General features: G+C 50.6%; 1 protein-coding gene across 2 annotated transcripts in view; it reads right to left on the bottom strand.

The window, feature by feature from the left end:
• The window catches only part of MAGI3 (membrane associated guanylate kinase, WW and PDZ domain containing 3), a 66,261-nt gene extending 48,877 nt beyond the window's left edge, over nucleotides 1–17,384 (bottom strand). For both annotated transcript variants that reach the window (XM_054176351.1, XM_054176352.1), the window contains exon 1: nucleotides 16,978–17,384. In XM_054176351.1, the coding sequence (XP_054032326.1) occupies nucleotides 16,978–17,299 (322 nt within the window). In that variant the 5' untranslated portion in view covers nucleotides 17,300–17,384. The remainder of the gene's footprint in view (nucleotides 1–16,977) is intronic.
• Nucleotides 17,385–19,019: the final 1,635 nt, after the last annotated feature.

Raw genomic sequence — 19,019 nt, 5'->3', positions numbered from 1 at the left:
CCCAGTGCCAAGCACATCCATACCTGCTCGGAAAGCTCTGTGCCCGGGCTGCGGTGGAAGGCTTTGGTGTGCCAGGAGGAGCATTACAGGAAAGGGGAAACTGCCTCATTCTTTACTGTAAAAGAAACCCCACTGCTTGTCCAGCACTCAGGCTAAGGATAAACTCTGCAGAGCAGAGCTGACCATATCCTCTGCTTCTCACTTTATTCTGTAGCAGCAGAGGGGCCCAGCAAGGTCTGCAGGCACCAGGCAAACTGCCTGCCTGTGAATCAGATGCACATCGTTACTTCAAAACCACATCTTGTTTTTACCTCCATATATTTGTTAAATGTAAGAAGAGCCTCACACTTTGCATTTGGAACTGGTACTGCCAGGTAACAACAAGCTCTAAATCCTTCCAGGTCACTGTGAACAGCCTGAAGAAAGGGCCCAGTTCTTGAGTCCCAATTTCACATCTGCTAGGTAAGACAAAGTTCTGACAAAGAACTGGGCTTTGTTGAAAACGGGAGAAGTGCTGGGGTTTTTTTGCCATTTCCTTAACACTCAACATCTCTGCAACCATACACCCCAGGAGAAGCCACAGACCTCTTCAGAATGCACTTCAATTGGAAAAAAATAAAACCCCCTCACCGATGTATTTGCCAAGAGGCAATGAATAAGGATTTCAGAACAAATTTTATGCCCCCCTAAGGTGAATCAACAAAGCAGAAAGAGACTTAAATCCTTTTTCTTTGCTGCATTTCACTCAGTACAAGAAAAAAACAACCACCACCACCAGTCGCCAGACAGAAATTCCTCAGGTAAAAGCCCTTTTACTATTCCTCCAGTACGACACTTCACATTACACATCCAAGTTTGATGTCTGAATGGAGGAACATCCTATTTTTAGTAGACTTTTAGCTGAGAGAAAAAGCAGAGAACAGTTGGTAGTTCCAAATACTTCAGGACTTCCCTGTGGATCCACTACACACACTTGTGCTCAAATACAAGCCTATTAGAAGGTTAATGAAGACCCTGAGATGTTGTCCTCAAGGCCACCACTGTCCCTAGAAGGACCACCAGAGCCTGATGAAAATGACTCCATTTTAAGCAGCATTCAGCACTACAGTTTTAACAGCAGCCCATCCACAAAGTTACTTTGATGTTCATTCCACATTCCCTCCCTCTGCAGAGAGCAGAGAAAGCAGATTCCCTCCTGCTGCCCACCAGACACATGCCTCAACAGGGTTTACTTACCAAATCTGTGCTGAAGTCAGACTGTCTCAGGGCCAAAGTTTATGAAATGCATTCAAATCTCAGCATAGTGACAGCATTCTCCAGTGAGTTCCAGTTCTCAGGATCTGGGTAAGGAACCCTTTGATAGCACAAACACTTGCAATGCTTCTTTAAAAAGCAGCTGTTGGTTTGGCCAGCAGACACCCAGCAACAGGAACGCCGCTGTGAGCAAAGAGCTGTGCAAGTCACTTACCCCAGCTTATGTTTACACAAAGTCCTAAGAGCAGTGTTTCAACAAGACAAATACCTGAGAGTTACAAGTATTTGTAACTCCAGGTTCAAACCACAGACTGAACTCCCTCCCCCAATCCAGGGCAGACCTTGACACCAGGGAGGACTAACCAACACCTACTGGTGGGGAGACACCAAAAGCCAGCAGAGCTGTGAGCACAGAACAGCTCTGATCCACCTTGGTAATGCCCTTCAACTTCACCCACCCTGAGACACCCACACCAGCCCTGTGCTTGCCCAGGAGCTTACCAGGCAGGTGAGGTCCTTCTTTCTCTCCACACCTGATCCCCTGCACTCCTGCTGCACCTGGAGGGACTCTGGGGCAGGACATGAGCAGTTACCACTGCAACCTCACTCTCAGTGCCTTCTGCCAGTTATTTGCTAAGGTGGAAAGATTAATGGGTAATACTGAAACTAAAGAGGCTCTCCAGCTCCCCAGATTCAGTGCAGTGAAGTATTTCCAGGGCAGTACCTTATGGCTGAGCAGACAAATGTACTTTTCCCTCTCAGGTTACTCAATCCTGCTGCGACAAAGCAGCAGGAGACTTAGAGACTTCTGCTGTGAACCCATCCACCTTAGAAAGGAGACAGAGAAACATTCCTGACTCAGGAGGACCCAGACACCCCGAGATATTTCACAGAAGACAGCAGAACCAAAAGGTGCAGCACGCAGCACAGCGTAAACACCACCCAGGCCACTGCAATTGCAACACCAAGCGCCCTGCCCTAATGAATTCATTTAAGCAGCATCTCCTAATGGGCATTAATTAAACTCTTCCAGCATCTCTACCTTCACCAGAGAAAAGTAATTACTCACTGCTGTCCTACAGAGAGGGAAATAAAATCCCCAGGATTAGGTTTTTTCACGTTGGGTAAGTAGGGCAGAGAGCAAAGCCTGTGATTTAGGGGCAAGTTGGCATTGCTGGGAATTCCGCAGGAGAAACGCTTCAGTTCCCACACCAAGTAAAAGATTTTTGCTGCTGCCTGTAAATAAGCCCCAAAACAGGCTTTAACAGCAGTACATAGGTGTGTCAGGGATGTCATTATTTGCCTTTTTCAAAATTCCTAGGAGGGTACAGCCCCAGCCAGCCATTACTGCTGCTGCTCCCTAGGCTGCACATTTCATACCTGATCCATCAGCAAACACAGTTCTAAATGTTTTATTTATAAATACAGCATATTACAACTCCTAGAACAAGCCACTTACAACAAGAAGTACATGCCTGAGTGCTAGCTGAAGATGTCACATCCCTAGAATAATGGACAACAATTTCTCTTTCTTCAGACAAAGCTGTTTAATACAGCAGGGACCAACTCTCGATGCACAATAAAACCGCAGCAATTTTCGCTTCAAACTTCTGCCATTAACATTTTTGTGTGTGTCCCAAGCACAATCCATTAAAGTTCACATTACAAACATTCTCTTCTGAGGAAATGCTGTTGGCTTGAAGCAAAGCCAAGGATGTAAAAACGCTCCCAAGTGTGGCTCAGCAATGGAACTCTGCCTTCGATTCCCCCTCGGAGCTTCCCCTCGACGGCAGGCGCCGCATCTAGCGGTTTCCACAAACCAGCTCCCCCTGCACCCAAGCATTTGCAATCTAATCTCACAGCAAAGAAGATTACTGACATTACTGTTCCAGCAACAGAGGTAAAAATACTTCCCTGGCATTTTTTTGGTCAGCTGATTTCTGAGGAATTCTTTAGACCAATAAAGGCCGAAACAAGCCATTAAGCATCATTCCCTGGGATTAATACAGGGCTCTGCCTCTCTCTCTCTCTTACATAACAGGATGCTGAAATTCCACCCCACCCCCAAGGACATGCATTAAGAGGAAATCACTTCTACAAACCTAAAACTTTAGGGCTTAGTTATTTCCTGATAGGTCTGTGGTTTTAGAGGAAATAAACTGGATGCTTAATCCTCTTGCATTTAACGAGTGGCACCAGCAAACTCTGCTGCTGTCTATTGCAAGAAGGCCACAGTCAACTTGGAATTTAAGCAATGCAAAGCTGCATATACTGGCAATGAAACCTTCAAGAGGGAGGAGGGCTTGGGCTGGATCTTCCTGTTGCTATCCATTCAAGCAGAAATGGTATCAAGATTATTTCAGCCCTTTCCATACAAATCAGTGGGTTTCTGTTTTGATTTTTAATAACACCAGGGAAAGAAGAGCTCCCTCACACACACACCTCCCCAGGAGCTGCAGGCTCAGGCTGGTTTGCCACCAGCTGTGCAAACACAAGAAATGTGCCAGACAGAATAAAGCAGCAGCACAAATTTCTGCTTCAGCTACACTTTTGTTGTGATCACCCAAAAAGCCTTGCAGGGAAAAGCACACTTACAGGGACGATCCCTTCTGCTTTTTGTCTCCATTTGTTCCTCAGAGGTTTTCCTGCCACGGGGGGGTTCATGCTGGACACAGCTCCCCTGCCACCAGCTGCCTCTGGTGGAGTCCAAACTGCTGCCCAATACACTGCACTTTGCTTCTTCCTAACCACTGGCTACAGCTACAGCAGCTGCTGAGGAAATACAACACTGATTATACATAAAGTTAACTTCATTTCATTATCTTTATGTCCTGGTTTAACAGTCTGCTCTCACAAGCAAGCCTCCTCAAAGATGAGGAGGGAAAGTAACAAAAAAGCCCTGGGTTGAGATAAGCACATAGAAAAGTTGCACATCAGTTGCTTCCTCTGTTCCTTTGCAGTTTTTACCACCAGCACAGGCATTGTATTTCCCATGACTTACCAGAACCCTTTCTTTATGCTTAATACCCAGACAATTTTTTTTCCTTAGGATATCAAGAATTCAAACTGGTTGAATTACTTGGATTCATCCAGCTGCCTGATTTCATGGATTAAGCAAGAGCTGGTTGCAGACACTCCAAGAGCTGCTCAATTGCAGATCCAAGACCTGAGGCCAGATTTTAAACTTCTTTCTGGAAACCTTTTTTGGTCACTCACTGGAGGCTGCACTGCTCCGTCAGACCCCCCCCCAGCAGCAGGTCTCAGCCTGTGGCCACTGAAGGCTGAGATGTCCTGAATGGCTCCCATGGTGCTTACAAGACATTTAAGAAGAGCAGGTAGATTCAAACCAGGCTCAACTTTGCCATGCAAGACTTGGGGACACTGGAAAATTCAGACAAACAAGTTGAAAGTTACTGCTCTGGAGCAAACTCCCTTTCTGTCCTACCATTATTTTCACTAACAACTTCATTGACTAAACTACATCACTGTATCAAACAGCAATTAAGCAGCCACTTCAGATGGATATTTTTTTCCCCCCTCTCATCTGTTCTTTCATCAACATGAAAGGAAACTTTTTGAAACATGTTTCTTCCAGCCAGGCACAAAGCGGTGCCTGTGCCACTGGGCACACTCTCGCCTTGTTCAGGAGTTAGCTCTCTGCCTGCGCTCCACACCAGTCAGTGGCCACTTGGGCTCTGAGCAGGACCAAGGGGACACTGAGCAGGAGCCTGGGGACACCAACAGCCAAATCTGATCCCACTGTAACTGCCACACCGCCCCTCTGCACCAACACTGGGCACCTGGCTCCTGCCCACCCAGCCACAAATGCTAATGAGCACGGTGAGAGGCCTGCACGTTCTCCACGCTGAGGGGAAGGAGGATCGAAGGAGACGTCCGTGGCCAGAGAGGACTCCGGCAAAGGACCGCAGAAGGAACTGGCCACCCAAGGCTGGTCACAGCCTCCCTCTTTCCCCCACACCAGCACACCCCCTCTGCCCACTGCACATGCCAGAGCTGACAGATCTTCAGGAAGGGCACACAGATGGGTCCTGGCACACCAGCTCCCGCAGCACGCGCTGCACCCTCGCCTGCATGCTAAAGCAGCCCCTAACAGAAGAGACAATTCCCATCCCAAAACACAATAGAGAGCATTGAATTGCTCTCAAAGCACAAGTGTGAAACAATGCTGGTCCAAGGGAATCTCATCTCTCCCTAAATGCTTTATCAAAAGACCTGGCAAAGGCAGCGGGGCCAGTGCAGCAGAAACCCGGCCCTCAACTATGTCCCTTTATATTCTCCACATTCAGAGCCTGATGCCAGGCTAAACCACCACGTTCCAGGGGCTGTTGTGCAGAGCAGTTCCTGGCAGATGACTGCACAGATCTCTCCATTTGTATTTTTCAAATTCAAAATGGCCTTTGGGGTTCTTCACAGCTCAGAGGAGCTGGCTGGGGATGACGTAGGTGGCCAACTGCCTTTCATGGCCAGGAGGCAAACGCCACCTGCACACACCAGCCACTTGTTCTCATTTCTAAGTCGTGGGATCTTTGCTCCTATTTGCACTACAAAGGAGAGAAATGTCTGATGGCCAGGCCTAAAAATGTGTGTGGGTTTTCAGTGGGGTGGGAGAGGAAGGGAGCTTGTTTTTTCCTTTTAAATGACTAAGATGTTTAGTGCCTGATGCATCCCCAGCTGAGGACTTCTGGAAGTGCTTTTACGTAAGCCTATAATGGTCTGCAGGCAGCTACTGAATGCTGTAAATCTGCAAGCCAGGAATTCAAGGTGGAGTAAACATCACCCTGATTCACACCTCCCAGGTGCTGGAATGACTGCTTCCAAGACCAGTGGTTTCTTTAAAACACAATTATTTCCAGTTCTTCCTTTCCTACTGTTAAAAGGCTTCACAAATCACCCCTGGACACACTGGGGTTGTCTCTCACAGCTGCAGTTACCTTCCCTGCTGCAGCACTTGCAGCAGCCCCGTGGCACACTGCACAGGCACAGCTGGATGGCCATGCCCAGCAGGACAGGTTGCTGCTGCTCTTCCCAAGGCACCTGTGCCAAGCTTCTCCTCACACCCCATCTCAGAATGCCATGCTCTCCAGCCCCAAACAGAAACAGAGAGGTATTTATAGACTGACAGAGGAAGGATGGGAGGATTGCCATGTCCCCACTTCACCTGAGAAGTAACACCCAGCAGTGTGGGAACATTCAGGGCTGAGGTGCTTCTGGGCACCTCAGATGTGTCTGTAGCTCCCCATGGCATTTACACAGCCAAAAGGCTCCCATCCGAGCTGCAACACTTGGAGGGGACAAGCCTTGCCCCAGCAAAGTCATCTGCTGGTGCAGGGCCTCCACAGGCTTGGATGAGAAAAAGATACAGTCTGACGTAACATCCAGCATGAAGGAAGCATTCCCAGGTCTTCTGGTATGCTGGGACCAAACTGGATGACACCAGAACATCTGGGCCCCACCCCAGACAGGGATGAACTGGCAGGCAGGAGCCACCCAATCAGCAAGCACAAGGTAATGTCCAAACCATTGCTGAACCTCACTGAACCCAACTCCAGGGACACCCCCTGGCACATCACATGCCTGAAGACACATTTCCTGCTTGCCAGGATTACCTTCCTGTGGTTTATGGCCACAAACTTGTGCTGTGAGAGAGGCAGCAACAGACTCCTGAGCTGCTCCTCTGTACCACTATTGCACATTCCCAAACCTCAGACTCGTCTGTGCTGCAATTCTACCTCTGTCTTACTGCACAAGAGCTTTTCCAGGCTGGTGAGCTCTTGCTTGCATCCCCTCAACCTTCTGTCTCTGAGCTCAGGTGACTGCCATCCCCAAGCACTCCCTAACCTTGTTTGCAGAGCTGGCAAGCAGCAGCTTGTGACAGGCATCTGCCCCGTGCATGTCAGCTCAGGTACCTGTACCACAGGCATGTTGATGCCACCAGCTGCTTCTGCCAGGCCTGGACATCCCCAGCCACACCAAACCAACCCCTTTCAGTACAACTGCAGCAGCCAGATTTTGGCTTGGGTGCTCACATTAGGGCAATACCAGTCTGGGTCTGCAAGAACTCATGTCCTCTATTTCCAAAAGCAGTGGATTTGAGAAGAACTTCAGTAAGAGATAATTCACACAATTAACCTTGTTGATTGCCTTTACTACCTTTCTGAAAGAGCACTTCATTATCATGCAGATGGAAATAATGCATTTAGAGACACCAAACCCCAGAATACTTCTGATGTTTATATAGCATTCACAATCCATATTCATAAGACACCAGCTGTTAAGTTTGATTGTGTTTAATACCAGAAGTCAGTAATGAAACAGCACTGAAGTAGAACACAATAAGAATCAATAGTCAAGTGTACCATGGTCTGACAGAGAGAGGATTCAAGCCCTACATTTTTCATACAGGTAACTGAAGGGCTGTGGCAATCCAGAGCTTAAAGGAATTAACAGTATCTCAAGGCAAAGAAAACCCTTACAATGGCTCAAGCTATACAAACCAGACTACTGCTGAGCAAGTGGTGAGTGACACAGGATGGAGAGTAAACACACCAGTGATTTTCAATTTGAAGAACTCACATTCAGCTGAGAGCAACCAACAATTCATAAAGAAATTACAGGCTTGAGAAACATATATATTGAAAAGTGGCTTTCAGCAAGTGCTTTTCAAGGTAGCTATGAAAATACACTGTAAAGGCTGACTGAGGGAGAGAGCCCAGAGTTCTGCCTGCCTCCCTTGGTGTGCTTTGCAAATGAAATTCCATCTCCACCTGAGATCACCTCTTCCAACACTCTGTGCTTGCCAATGACACAAAGCACAGTGACATCAGCTTGAACAAGGACTGCTATGATTGCATTTCATACTGAAAGCTACACCTCAGCTAATCACAGAACATGGCTACAGGCAACCACCCTTGTCTGCATCTCACCAGCAGCACTGAGGGACAGCTTCTACCTAGCTCTGAGCAGCCAGCACGGAAAGGTTAACAGCCACCCCAGTGTCCCTCAGCTTGCTGCAGCCATAGCAGCAATTCCCTTTCCTCCACCAGTGTCTCCTCCACCCCACACTGGCAAACACCCTGCTGAGGACACCCCCTCTCCAGCACAGGTTGGTGTTCTTGCTTTTAAACTGACCTGCTTGGAAGCCAGCCCATGGTGTCCAGCTACTGGATCCTCACCCAGGAGAAGCTCCAGCTCCCACCCAGACCTTCTGGGGATCCCAGAAAGATGAAATTAATACAGCTATAAACACCCATTAACAACTGAAAAGAGTTACTTAGGATCCTGGTTCTGATGATGCTGGAGCAGATCAATCCAAGTCTGCAACCTCCCTACTGTTTTTCCCCCCCTGCCTTCTGCTCAGCAGATCTAGATGAGGAATTTGCTCTCCAAGAGCTCCTATTTTTCTTAATCCAAATCTAGTGCTCTCAGGAATACCATTGCTTTGAAGAAGAAAATTGGTCCCATTCAGGGAAGGAGATGTGATTTAACTAACAGCCCATGAATGCAACAAGATATTTCTTAAAAGGAAGCATCATGAATTAAAAACAAGAACAAGAGGAATGAATTCGAGGACTTTAAAGCAGAGCAACTATCAAAAGTAGAGTGATTTTTTTTCCCCCACTTTCAGTGCCCAATCCTTCCTGTATTTTAAGAATTAGCAGCTGCAAACTACCTTGAAGCAGATGCTGTGATAAATCAAGGTGCAGGGTGCACAACAAGTTACACAAGCACAGCTTGTTGGCTTCAGGAATTCTCTAAGAAGACAGTTGAAATTTTTCAAGTGCCTTTGGTTCCTAAAAGCAAAATGAGAATTCTTTTAACAAGAGTTGAAGGAAATTGTCTTTTCTGAGAGCAATTAAACCCAGCCACTTTCTACCCAGTGACTGGCATGTCATTAAAGCAGCCAAGAAGTTAAGAGCAATGCCTAGACAAAAAAATGACAGAGCTGAAATCTGCTGCTGAAACCATGCCTTGGAATAAAGGTTGGTGCTTGCTTCATTCTTGGCTTCATTCAGTATCACTGAGGTTGGAAGAGACCTCAAAGATCGATTCCAACCTGTCACCACAGACCTCATGACTAGACCATGGCACCAAGTGCCACATCCAATCCCCTCTTGAACACCTCCAGGGATGGGGACTCCACCACCTCCCTGGGCAGCACATTCCGATGGTCAATCTCTCTTTCTGGGAAGAATTTCTTCCTAACCTCCAGTCCAAACCTCCCCTGAAACAGCTTAAGACTGTGTCCTCTCATTCTGTCACTGCTTGCCTGGAAGAATAGATGAACCCCCACCTGGCTACAACCTCCCTTCAGGTAGTTGTAGACAGCAAGAAGGTCTCCCCTCAGCCTCCTCTTCTCCAGGCTAAACAACCCCAGCTCCCTCAGCCTCTCCTCACAGGGCTTGTGCTCCAGACTCCTCTCACCAGCCAAGCTGCCCTTCTCTGGACATGTTCCAGCATCATCCTACCACTGCAGAGCAACAGCAAAGTATTTCCCAGCCTTTTAAAGAAGCTGGCAGCTAAACCTGAGTTGGGTTTTTTAACAGAAAAGCAACATGCAAGATTTTCCATCGTAATTGTCTACCTGAACAAGAAAATCTCCCTTCAGGAATAACTGGATACCAGTGCTTGTGAAAATCTCATTCCCCTAAAGCAGAGGACAGTGTTACCAGAGCCAGGGGCATTGAGAGGACACTGCCTGCACTGCCTGCTCTGCCACCAGCTCCAGGGACACATCAGCCTTACCCTGTACTGCTTCACTGCCTCTCTCTTTAAAGACAGCACCCATGGGTAGAGGGAAGAGAATCTCTATTCTATTCAGTCTGGACAGAAGGCTGCAAGGAGACCTTATTGTGGCCTTCCAGCATCTACAAGAAAACTGGTGAGGAACTTTTTAGGGTGTCAGGGAGTGTCAGGGACTAAGGGGAATGGAGCAAAACTAGAAGTGGGTAGATTCAAATTGGATGTTAGGAAGAAATTCTTCCCCATGAGAGTGGTGAGAGACTGGCACAGGTTGCCCAGGGAGGTGGTGGAAGCCTCATCCCTGGAGGTTTATAAGGCCAGGCTGGATGTGGCTCTGGGCAACCTCATCCAGTGTGAGGTGTCCCTGCCCATGGCAGGTGGGTTGGAACTGGATGACCCTCGAGTACCTTCCAACCCTGACAATTCTATGATTCTATGACTCTGCTGAAGGGAACAAAAAGTACAAATTAAAGCCCCAGTGTCAGGCAGCACAGAAGCCAGGGCCACAGGAGGCCTCGTTATCATTTCAAACTAACATGCCAGGCAAGAATAGAATAATTAGAACACATTTATGGTGAAATCATTAACACAGCACTCATCACAGTTATAGTTAAACAAAGGAGTGTGTGAAAGGGAAAGGCAATATGTTCTATGCCAAGAATAATATGTTTATATAAAGATGAAGATGAGAAACAAGATTATGCATCACATGCACACACTAATAGCCATCCCTTGGCAAGTGCCTGATAGTCCCCTGCATCCACACATCTGAGGTACAAGCTAACAGCTCTCCGTGTGAGGCAGCTGTCTCCAGCTGCTACAGGGATCTCCACTGCTACTGCCAGTGCTTAGAGAAGCAACAGCCTCCAGCAGGAAGCTTTTCTCCTTCAGTTCTCTTTTTCAAGGCTGCACATCTGTCCCCTGCCCGATTTCATGATGCAGAGATGCCCTACAGCTTCATTACAGCAGCCCTGGACGTTTGGGCTTTTCTTTCTGTGGCAAAGTGAACCAAACCCCCCTAACCTGTACAGAGATGGGTCAGTTCCCCAGCTCCCCAGGTACTCTCAAGCCGGTAGGGCAGCTGTCCACACCAGCACCCCCACCTAACGCCCGTCAAGGGCTGAAGGACCCCAGCTGGCTGCCTCAGCTCCTCAGACTGGCAGAGTAACACAGGAGTCTGTTTAATCACTGAGCTGGCACACTGCCAGCTCCCAGAGAAATGCAGAATTAGGGTAATGCCTTCCCTTGGAGAGGCAGAATTATCCTAGTGTGTGCTCAGGTCTCTGTTTTACCACGGCACATTTAGAATTCATCTGATTTTGAGAAAACAGCCTGGGAGTGCAGCGTGCCCTCCTCCCTGCCTTAATTGCCAAACATGCAAATGTTTACCCCCACATGGAGGCTTTGTACCTACCTCAAGCACAAGAGAAAATGTAAATGAACCTTCTACACTCAGCTTCAAGCACGCTGTCTGAGTGCTGAATCCTTATCTGAGTCACTGTGTTTGCCAGCACCGTTTCCATTCATTCTGCTTCAGAGGAGGGACCCCCATGCACGAGCCAAGCCCCACACACCTCCATGAGCCCCTGTTGGTAAATGGAGGCTCATGGGGTCGACCACCATGCAGTGTTACAGTCAAGGGAGAAAGCACACGGGGCAAGCAGCTGCCTTGCTCTGAGCTTGTACTGGATTTCGATCAGCAGGGCACTGTGGTAAGATAAGGCCTCGCTAGCTTCAAGATCCTCAAATCCCATCAGCATTGGGAGAGTGAAAAATATCGACCTGGAAAAAATTAGTTTGGTACTGAGAACTTCAGAGCAGCCCTGCATCCACCTGTCAGATATCTCATTCCTTACTAATGCATCACAATTCCCACACAGCAACAGACCTGAGGCACAGATGTCGCGTTGAAAGGCTGCAGACCACAGCTGAGCACACATGGAGCGGCAGCACACACCAGCTATGGACTGGGTTGTGCTGCAAGCACTGCAAACCATGGGAAGGACTGGAGAAATAAAGATTCCCCCGAGTCTTGTAAGTGTGAGCTGGGAAAGAAAATACCAAAGAACAAACTGACACCTTACTGTGAGGCCAAGGCAATCCAGGCTGGAGAGAAAGAATAGATGAACCAGTCAGAGGAAAAGCTCCAGCCATGACTCTGGTAGTCAGCGAGGAAACAAAGGACATCAAGGCTGCACTGAGACTGTGAATAAAAACTTAAATCTGAAGGAGACTTTACATCATTCAAAATCTTGCTGCATTTTTTGATTGTAGATCAGTTTTGCTGCAGCGGAGCCAAAAGCATCCTCTTGGTAACCAAGGCACAAAATCATGTGCCCTGGAAGTGTTTCTCAAGTGGAAGAGCTCCCAGACTGCCCCTTTCTTCCCAGATGCTGCTTACAGTGGCCATGAAACCCTGATAATTGCCACAGAGTGGCTGTATTCATCAAAGCTCCTTAAGTTTGGAAGGAAAACACATTTCTTCCTACATAGTATCTGGCAGCTCAGGCTGCAGGAAGAACTCGCAGACAATCAGCAATGTCTCTTACTCGGAGCCTGCAGCCCAGTTTGGATGTATTTTGGCTACCATGCCGTGAGGCAGAAAGGCAACATTCAAAGCCACACGGATCAGTGTTTGTCCAAGCAGGCTCCCCACACACACTTGCAGCCTTCTGGCCAAACCTGAATGCCAGTGCAACTGGTAGGTACCTTCAGAGGAAGAATTCAGCACTCGGGGCCAACGGATCTGACTAACGCAAAACGCTTTTGTTTCCCCTTGATGGAAGCACCAGGAGCTGCAGCAGTGCCAGCTAGTTACAAGGCTAATGCACTAAATCCAAGCAGCACTGGATGGAGAAGGTCCTGAAGCCACTGGCAGCCATCTCCTGGGTGCATGTAAGCAGGCGATTAGCTCGAAACCAGCACTTAGCAAGTGTGGCTGCAATCCTAATGCACTCATTAGGATGAGCTGAGCCTGCTCGCAGCGCGCACACAAACCAGCATCACACTGCACAAGGAGCCTCATCTCCCCAGGCTGCTGTTTGCTCCTCTGCTCAGCGTGAGGAATTATACAAACAGAGGTATTGTAACCTCAGACATCAACTAGAACCCCAGCACCACTCCAGGTGTGCTGCACAGAGCTCCAGGCCAGTATCCTGCAGACTCGGCTGTGCCAACACCAGAAGCAAAGACGTTCAGCTCGCTCGAGCCAGACCTTGTGCAGGACACAGCCATGGCACCAAGGTCACTCATCTCCAGCCTGCAGCACACCACTTCTGCTCTCCCTCCTCGGCAAGTGAGGACAGAGCAAGAAAGGGAAGGACGAATTTCCTCCTCGACAAAATGGTCCATCATTTGTGATGTGCAGTTAACAGATGGCATTCAAATTAACATTCGTATCTTTCAAGTGTCTTATCAAACAAGACTAAACAGCATCTTGAAATTTCCATTTTAAATTTTCTATGAGCTTGCTAAAGTATCACAGACAGATTTTACTGCTGTCAGCTAAAGCTGTTGCTGCCTTTAATGAAGGACTACATCACTACTTGAAATAAAGCACTCCAGTCCCCCAACACGACGTTCAGGGCTACTGGGACACTGCCACAGGCGTCACTAGAAGATGAAGCCAGCTCTTAAAACACCAAAGCTGCCCTGGTGATGCCCTTCTGGAGCACAGAGGAAGACCATGAGCATCACAGCCTTATGTGCACCCTGAAATTGAGACACCAGGTGAGAAATTCCTTGCTGTTGTGGTGAAAGATCCCTGAAGTTGGAAGCCCTCAGAATTCTGTCCCCATAGCACTCAAACCTGACAAACCATCAGGTGCAGGGAGGTCTGCTGGCAGAGGCACTCCCTGCCCTTCAATGTGAGAGTTCATCTGAGAGAGAGCTGTTTTGGCTGGAGAAAAACACAATACATGGGATCTTACTAACCAGTAATGCTGTTACTGATTTCTGAGCAGGGACCGCCAGCCCTCACCCCCTGCACTGCCCCGTGCCCTTGCCAGGACAGACTGAGACTTGGGGTTGTTCAGTCTGGAGAAGAGAAGGCTCCAAGCAGACCTTATTGTGGCCTTCCAGTATCTTAAGGGGGCTACAAGCAAGCTGGGGAGGAACTTTTGAGGGTGTCAGGGAATGACAGGACTGGGGGGAATAGGAAAAAATTAGAAATGGGTAGATTCAGATTGGATGTTAGGAAGAAATTCTTCCCCATGAGGGTGGTGAGACACTGGAACAGGTTGCCCAGAGAGGTGGTAGAAGCCGCATCCCTGGAGCTTTTTTAGGCCAGGCTGGATGTGGCTCTGAGCACACTTGCTCTAGTGTGAGGTGTCCCTGCCCATGGCAGGGTCCTTGAGGTCCCTTCCAGCCCTAACAATCCTATGATTCTATGCATCCTCCTGGCTGCCTTCCAAAGGGCAGCAGGTCTGGACTGTGCTGGATCCCACAGGGTGGAGGGAAGCCAAACCCCAAGTCAGAGTCTGCACAGAGAAGAGTGCGACCACAGCTCTCACTGCCTGCACCCCAAGCGGAGCGCTGCCGCCGTGCGCTGCCACGGCAATCTTGCACAAACACCCAAGAAAAGCAGCAGGCGTTAAAGAGTGGATTTAAGGACACCCAGTCTAACACAGCAAATGACTGCAACAATCATCTGATGTGGTAAATAAGCTTGCAATATGTTCCAGTATGGGAGGGAAAAAAAAAGAGCTGCCTCCAAAGCTTCGGTTGGATTTGTTATCCAAGTTATATAAAATCAACATGAAATCGCCAGCTCCCTCCTCAGCTCACCCCAGCAGCCAGTTCAGCAGCTCTGGGGGACTATGGCAAACAGCACAGGGCTTTGCAAGGCTCCAAGAGTAGCTTCCTCCTGCACCTCAACCAGTTAGGGACCCACAGGAGAATTGTGCTCTTGTCCTTCAGCAGCTGCACGACACTCGCCCGGCAAGAGCCTCATTCCGAGCCCGCTGATACCTTCCTAAAAGTCTGTTTGAAAATCCACTACAAAAACCACTTGGATTTGATTAAACCAACCGGTGAGCCTTCGAAAGCTCACAGAGCAGCCCACTCTCCTCGTTACTCTCCACACAATCCTCATGTGATTCATTCACATGCTCAGCAGTTTCATTCCTAACTCTAATTTTAACCAACCTGCTGGAAACAGAAGCAGGTCCTTGCTGGACCCTTCTGCCATTGGCATCGCGTTCCTCACCTTCTCCCAGTGATTTAAGGAGCAGGCAACACCCTGCTGGTCAGTACTTCAGATCTGGAAGTCCTAATGGACAGCATCTGGCTCTGGCCATTTTCTACTCTTCATTGCACCAGTTTCTTCTAAATCTTTCCTGCCACTTTTAAGCTGATAGTGAGACATCTCCCTGTTATGGGAAGCCCCAGCACAGGAATCTCTCTCTCTCTTCCATAGTAAACATGAGAAATTCCTTTGATCTTCTAACTAGAGCCTCATTTTCCACAAGTTTTCTCCTTTTAAGAGATTTTTTTTTCTTTAAATCTAATTTGTTCCTCAACTTCTCCCAATCCTCTCATTGTACATTTAACTTGCAGATGTTTGTTTGTTATTGCCTACATTCAGGAAGGATCTCCAATTTGAAATTACAGACATCCTCCAAAGTCTGCCAAGGCCTCTCCAGGTGCTTTTAAAGAGTAGATGTTTGCTTGGGGTTTGTTTTTTCATTGAAGAGCTGATATACATCAGGACCAAGGGCACTGTCTCTGTGCAGATGATGACTTTTCATTAGTGGTCAAACGAGGAAAATCTGATATAAAGTATGTATTCCCTCGAGTCAAATCACAACAGTTATGATAGAAGCAAAGGGCAGACATTAAAAAAATACTATAGACCTCGGTCATGGAAATTCTGGTGTCAGCAGGGACTCGGAGCAAAGTGGGTTTGCCAAGGACAGTGGCTTCCCAAAGCTGCATGCTCCCACCTGGAACATCTGCCCTACGGGGAAGACCCGAAGCTCCTTTGGCTGGGGACAATGAGCTTTTGCCACTGCAAGTACCACAGCTCAGCCTCCACCCGCAGGGCACGCTGATAAAGCACATTTGACCACAATGATCTGCTATCATCAATTAATTCAAGTGCGCCCGAAATTAAGCCAAGCCTATGGAAAAAAGGCAAACCCAAAGCCTGTTCTCAGCGTTTGACTCTGGCAAAGGAAAAGCCAGGAGGACACAGCGGCAGTGCTCCCAAGAGCCGTGGTCCAGCGCTGCCGGCTTCTCGGCTCCACACCGGCCTCTCACTGGGCTCTGAGCCGCAGACCGTGCAAACGCCGTGACAGCCAGTGCTGGGTCCCCGGCTCACATACGAACACGGCAGCGAGCAGGGACCCTCCGGGAGACAGCGAACGCTCAGCTAAGCCCCCGTGAGACGCCCGCCGAGCCCCACACAGCCTCACAGCCGCAAACGCACCCGGAACACAGCAGTGCGAAACTGACCGGCCCCCGGGCAGTGCTACCGTGCGGCTCGGCGGGGCAGACGGGCGACAGCTGCCGGACACCGGGCCCGCACGTCGCCAGGACGGGCTCGCCCCGCGGCGAGGCCACCGGGACCGGCGGCGGCACCAGGAGGCCGGCCCGCTGCCGGAGCCGCAGGTCCCCGACGGGCCGGGGGGAACGAGCACCGTCCGGCAGCGCCGCCCCGGGGCCGGGCCGCGACTCCAGGCTCCCCGCGCCGCCGCACGCGGCAGCGGGGTCGCCTCCTCGGGGCGCCCCGTTCGGCGGAGGGGCCCTCACGGAGCCGAGGAAACTTTCCCAGCCCGGCACCCGGCGCCCCCGCGCCCGAGGCTCCACCGCCGGGCGGGCGCTCCCGCACCCCGCCGCGGCCACCCTGCACGCAGGCCGCCGGCGCAGCGGGGCCTACCCGCGGCCGGCTGAGCGGCGGCGCGGGCAGAGCGGAGCGGGGCGGGCCGCGGGTCCGGCGGGCGCGGCCTGCGAAGGGCGGCTCACCTGGGCGCACGGTCTTGAGGCGCACTGGCTCCCTGAAGTGCCGGACGACGGCCAGCGTGTCGCGGTGCGTGAGGCCGCTGACGGGGGTGCCGTTCACCTCCAGCAGAACGTCGCCCGGCGCCGGCGCCTTGCCCGAGAGCAGCGCGGGGCCCGGAGCGCCTTCGCCGGCCGGCGGCAAGCGGCCCGCCAGGTAGGGGAACTCGCCGCGCTCGGCTCCGCCGCGCAGGAGGTCGGGGTCGGGGCCCGCCGGGCCGCCCCAGGACACCACACACTCCTGCACCTTGCTCAGCCAGTGCCGCTTCTTCCGCAGCGTCTTGGACATGCCGCCCGCGGGCGCCGCTGCCCGCCCCGCGCCGCCGCTCGCACCCCGGCCGCGGCTGCCGCGCGACTGCCGCCGCGCGCGACCCACCCCGTCCCGCCCCTCCCCGCCACGCGCGCCCCCGGTCCCGCCACGCCCCCGCCGCGCGCCCCCGGTCCCGCCACGCCCCCGCCGCGCCCTACCGGCCGCGCTGGCCACGCCCCCGGGGCGGAGCCTGTGCCGGCAGCGGGCAGCGGGGCGGCCGGGATGGGCCTCGGCACCCCGGGTAGTGCTGGGCGGCTCGGGACCGGCCCCCACCAGGGATCCCCCAAGTGCCTCGCGGCCGGCTGAGTGTTGTCTCCTGGGCTAATCACAGGCCCTCAGCCAGCGCCTGCCTCGGGCCGGAGTCCCCTCGGTCAGAAGCTTCCCTCGGCCAGCATCACCTCTCGGTCAGCATCCCTCCTCAGCCAGAAGCCCACTCAGCCCCCACTCTGCTGGGACTTCCCGTGTCAACCCGTCCTTTGCTAGCGGTTGAAGTGGGCTGTGTGTCCTTCTCCCGTGGAGCTCTGTGCCCCTCTCTCCAGTGACCTTTCCTATTGCCATTTTCTGCCTCACGACTCACTGGGTGCAGATCACTACTCTCCACGTGGCCCCTGCCGCTGAGCACAGTTCAAAGCTGGCTTGAGCTCATCGGGCTAAAGCAGAGGTCACAGAGGCGGCTACAACTTAGGTATTCCTGTGGAGACCTTTTCTCAACTGGAAAACACAAATCCAGTGCATTCGCTCTCCACATGAGCTGTGTCATTCAGCTGGTATCAAAGATGTCAGTGTAGCCGTTAGCCTGTGCCAGACATAGATCACACACCCGGGACGTGCTATGAAAATCACAGTGTCTGGGAGCAGAGCTCGGCTGCTTAACAACCCAAACACTAAAAACTACCAACCACGGGAAAGTTCATTCAAAATCATTGTCACTGCTGTAAAAGCTGCAAATTAATCCCTTGAAAGCTTTATGGTTCCCAGTGTAAATTTCTCTGCTCAATCCCCTGAAATTGTTTTTCTCTTACTCAGAGCCTGAATGTCCGCTGCAAATCTTTTTTGATGTCCGCGGTGTTTCTGGGAGTGTCCTGAAGGCTCCAGCCGTGCCCCTGGGCTGACATCCCCGACGTGAAGGGAGGCCAAGGAAGGTGTGGCTGTGCCATTGTTTGCAAATAGAGAGGTGTGACTCTGCATAGCTCAAATACCTCTTCCCCTCCCGCAGGAGGAAATGAAGAAGCCGGTACCTGCAGAGTCCAAAGAATGAGTTGTAAAACAATGGATTTTTGTTCCTGCTGCTGAGCCTCTTCTCACCTCTGTTTACACACAGGGTGAATTACAGGTGTCACATTCCAGCACGGAATGGTTTGCAATGGTAAACAGCAGCAAGTGGTTAATTCCTGCCTAGTACAGAAACCACTAAAGAACCTCCCCATAACAAACACCAACAAATTCTGCTGCTGGGTATTTTCCAGCTCTTACAGACTTCTCTGCCTTTAAGGCCTCTTAGTCTGTGACTTACATAGCAGCTATTACCCGAAAAGCAAGAATGCTCCCAATGAAGGCAGAAGAAGGCAGACCTTACAGTGAAGCTGTGCTTGCTGGGGTGAAACAATGTCATCTGAACTTGTTTGGGGACATTAACCAAATGCTCCCGATACATCTGAGAGCACTGCCTCCAGCGTTAATGGAGCTGCAGCAGGCACAG

This window comes from Dryobates pubescens, chromosome 35 (genome assembly GCF_014839835.1).
Source record: "Dryobates pubescens isolate bDryPub1 chromosome 35, bDryPub1.pri, whole genome shotgun sequence".
Classification (NCBI taxonomy): Eukaryota; Metazoa; Chordata; class Aves; order Piciformes; family Picidae; genus Dryobates; species Dryobates pubescens.
This window is presented reverse-complemented; position numbering and strand designations above follow the sequence as displayed.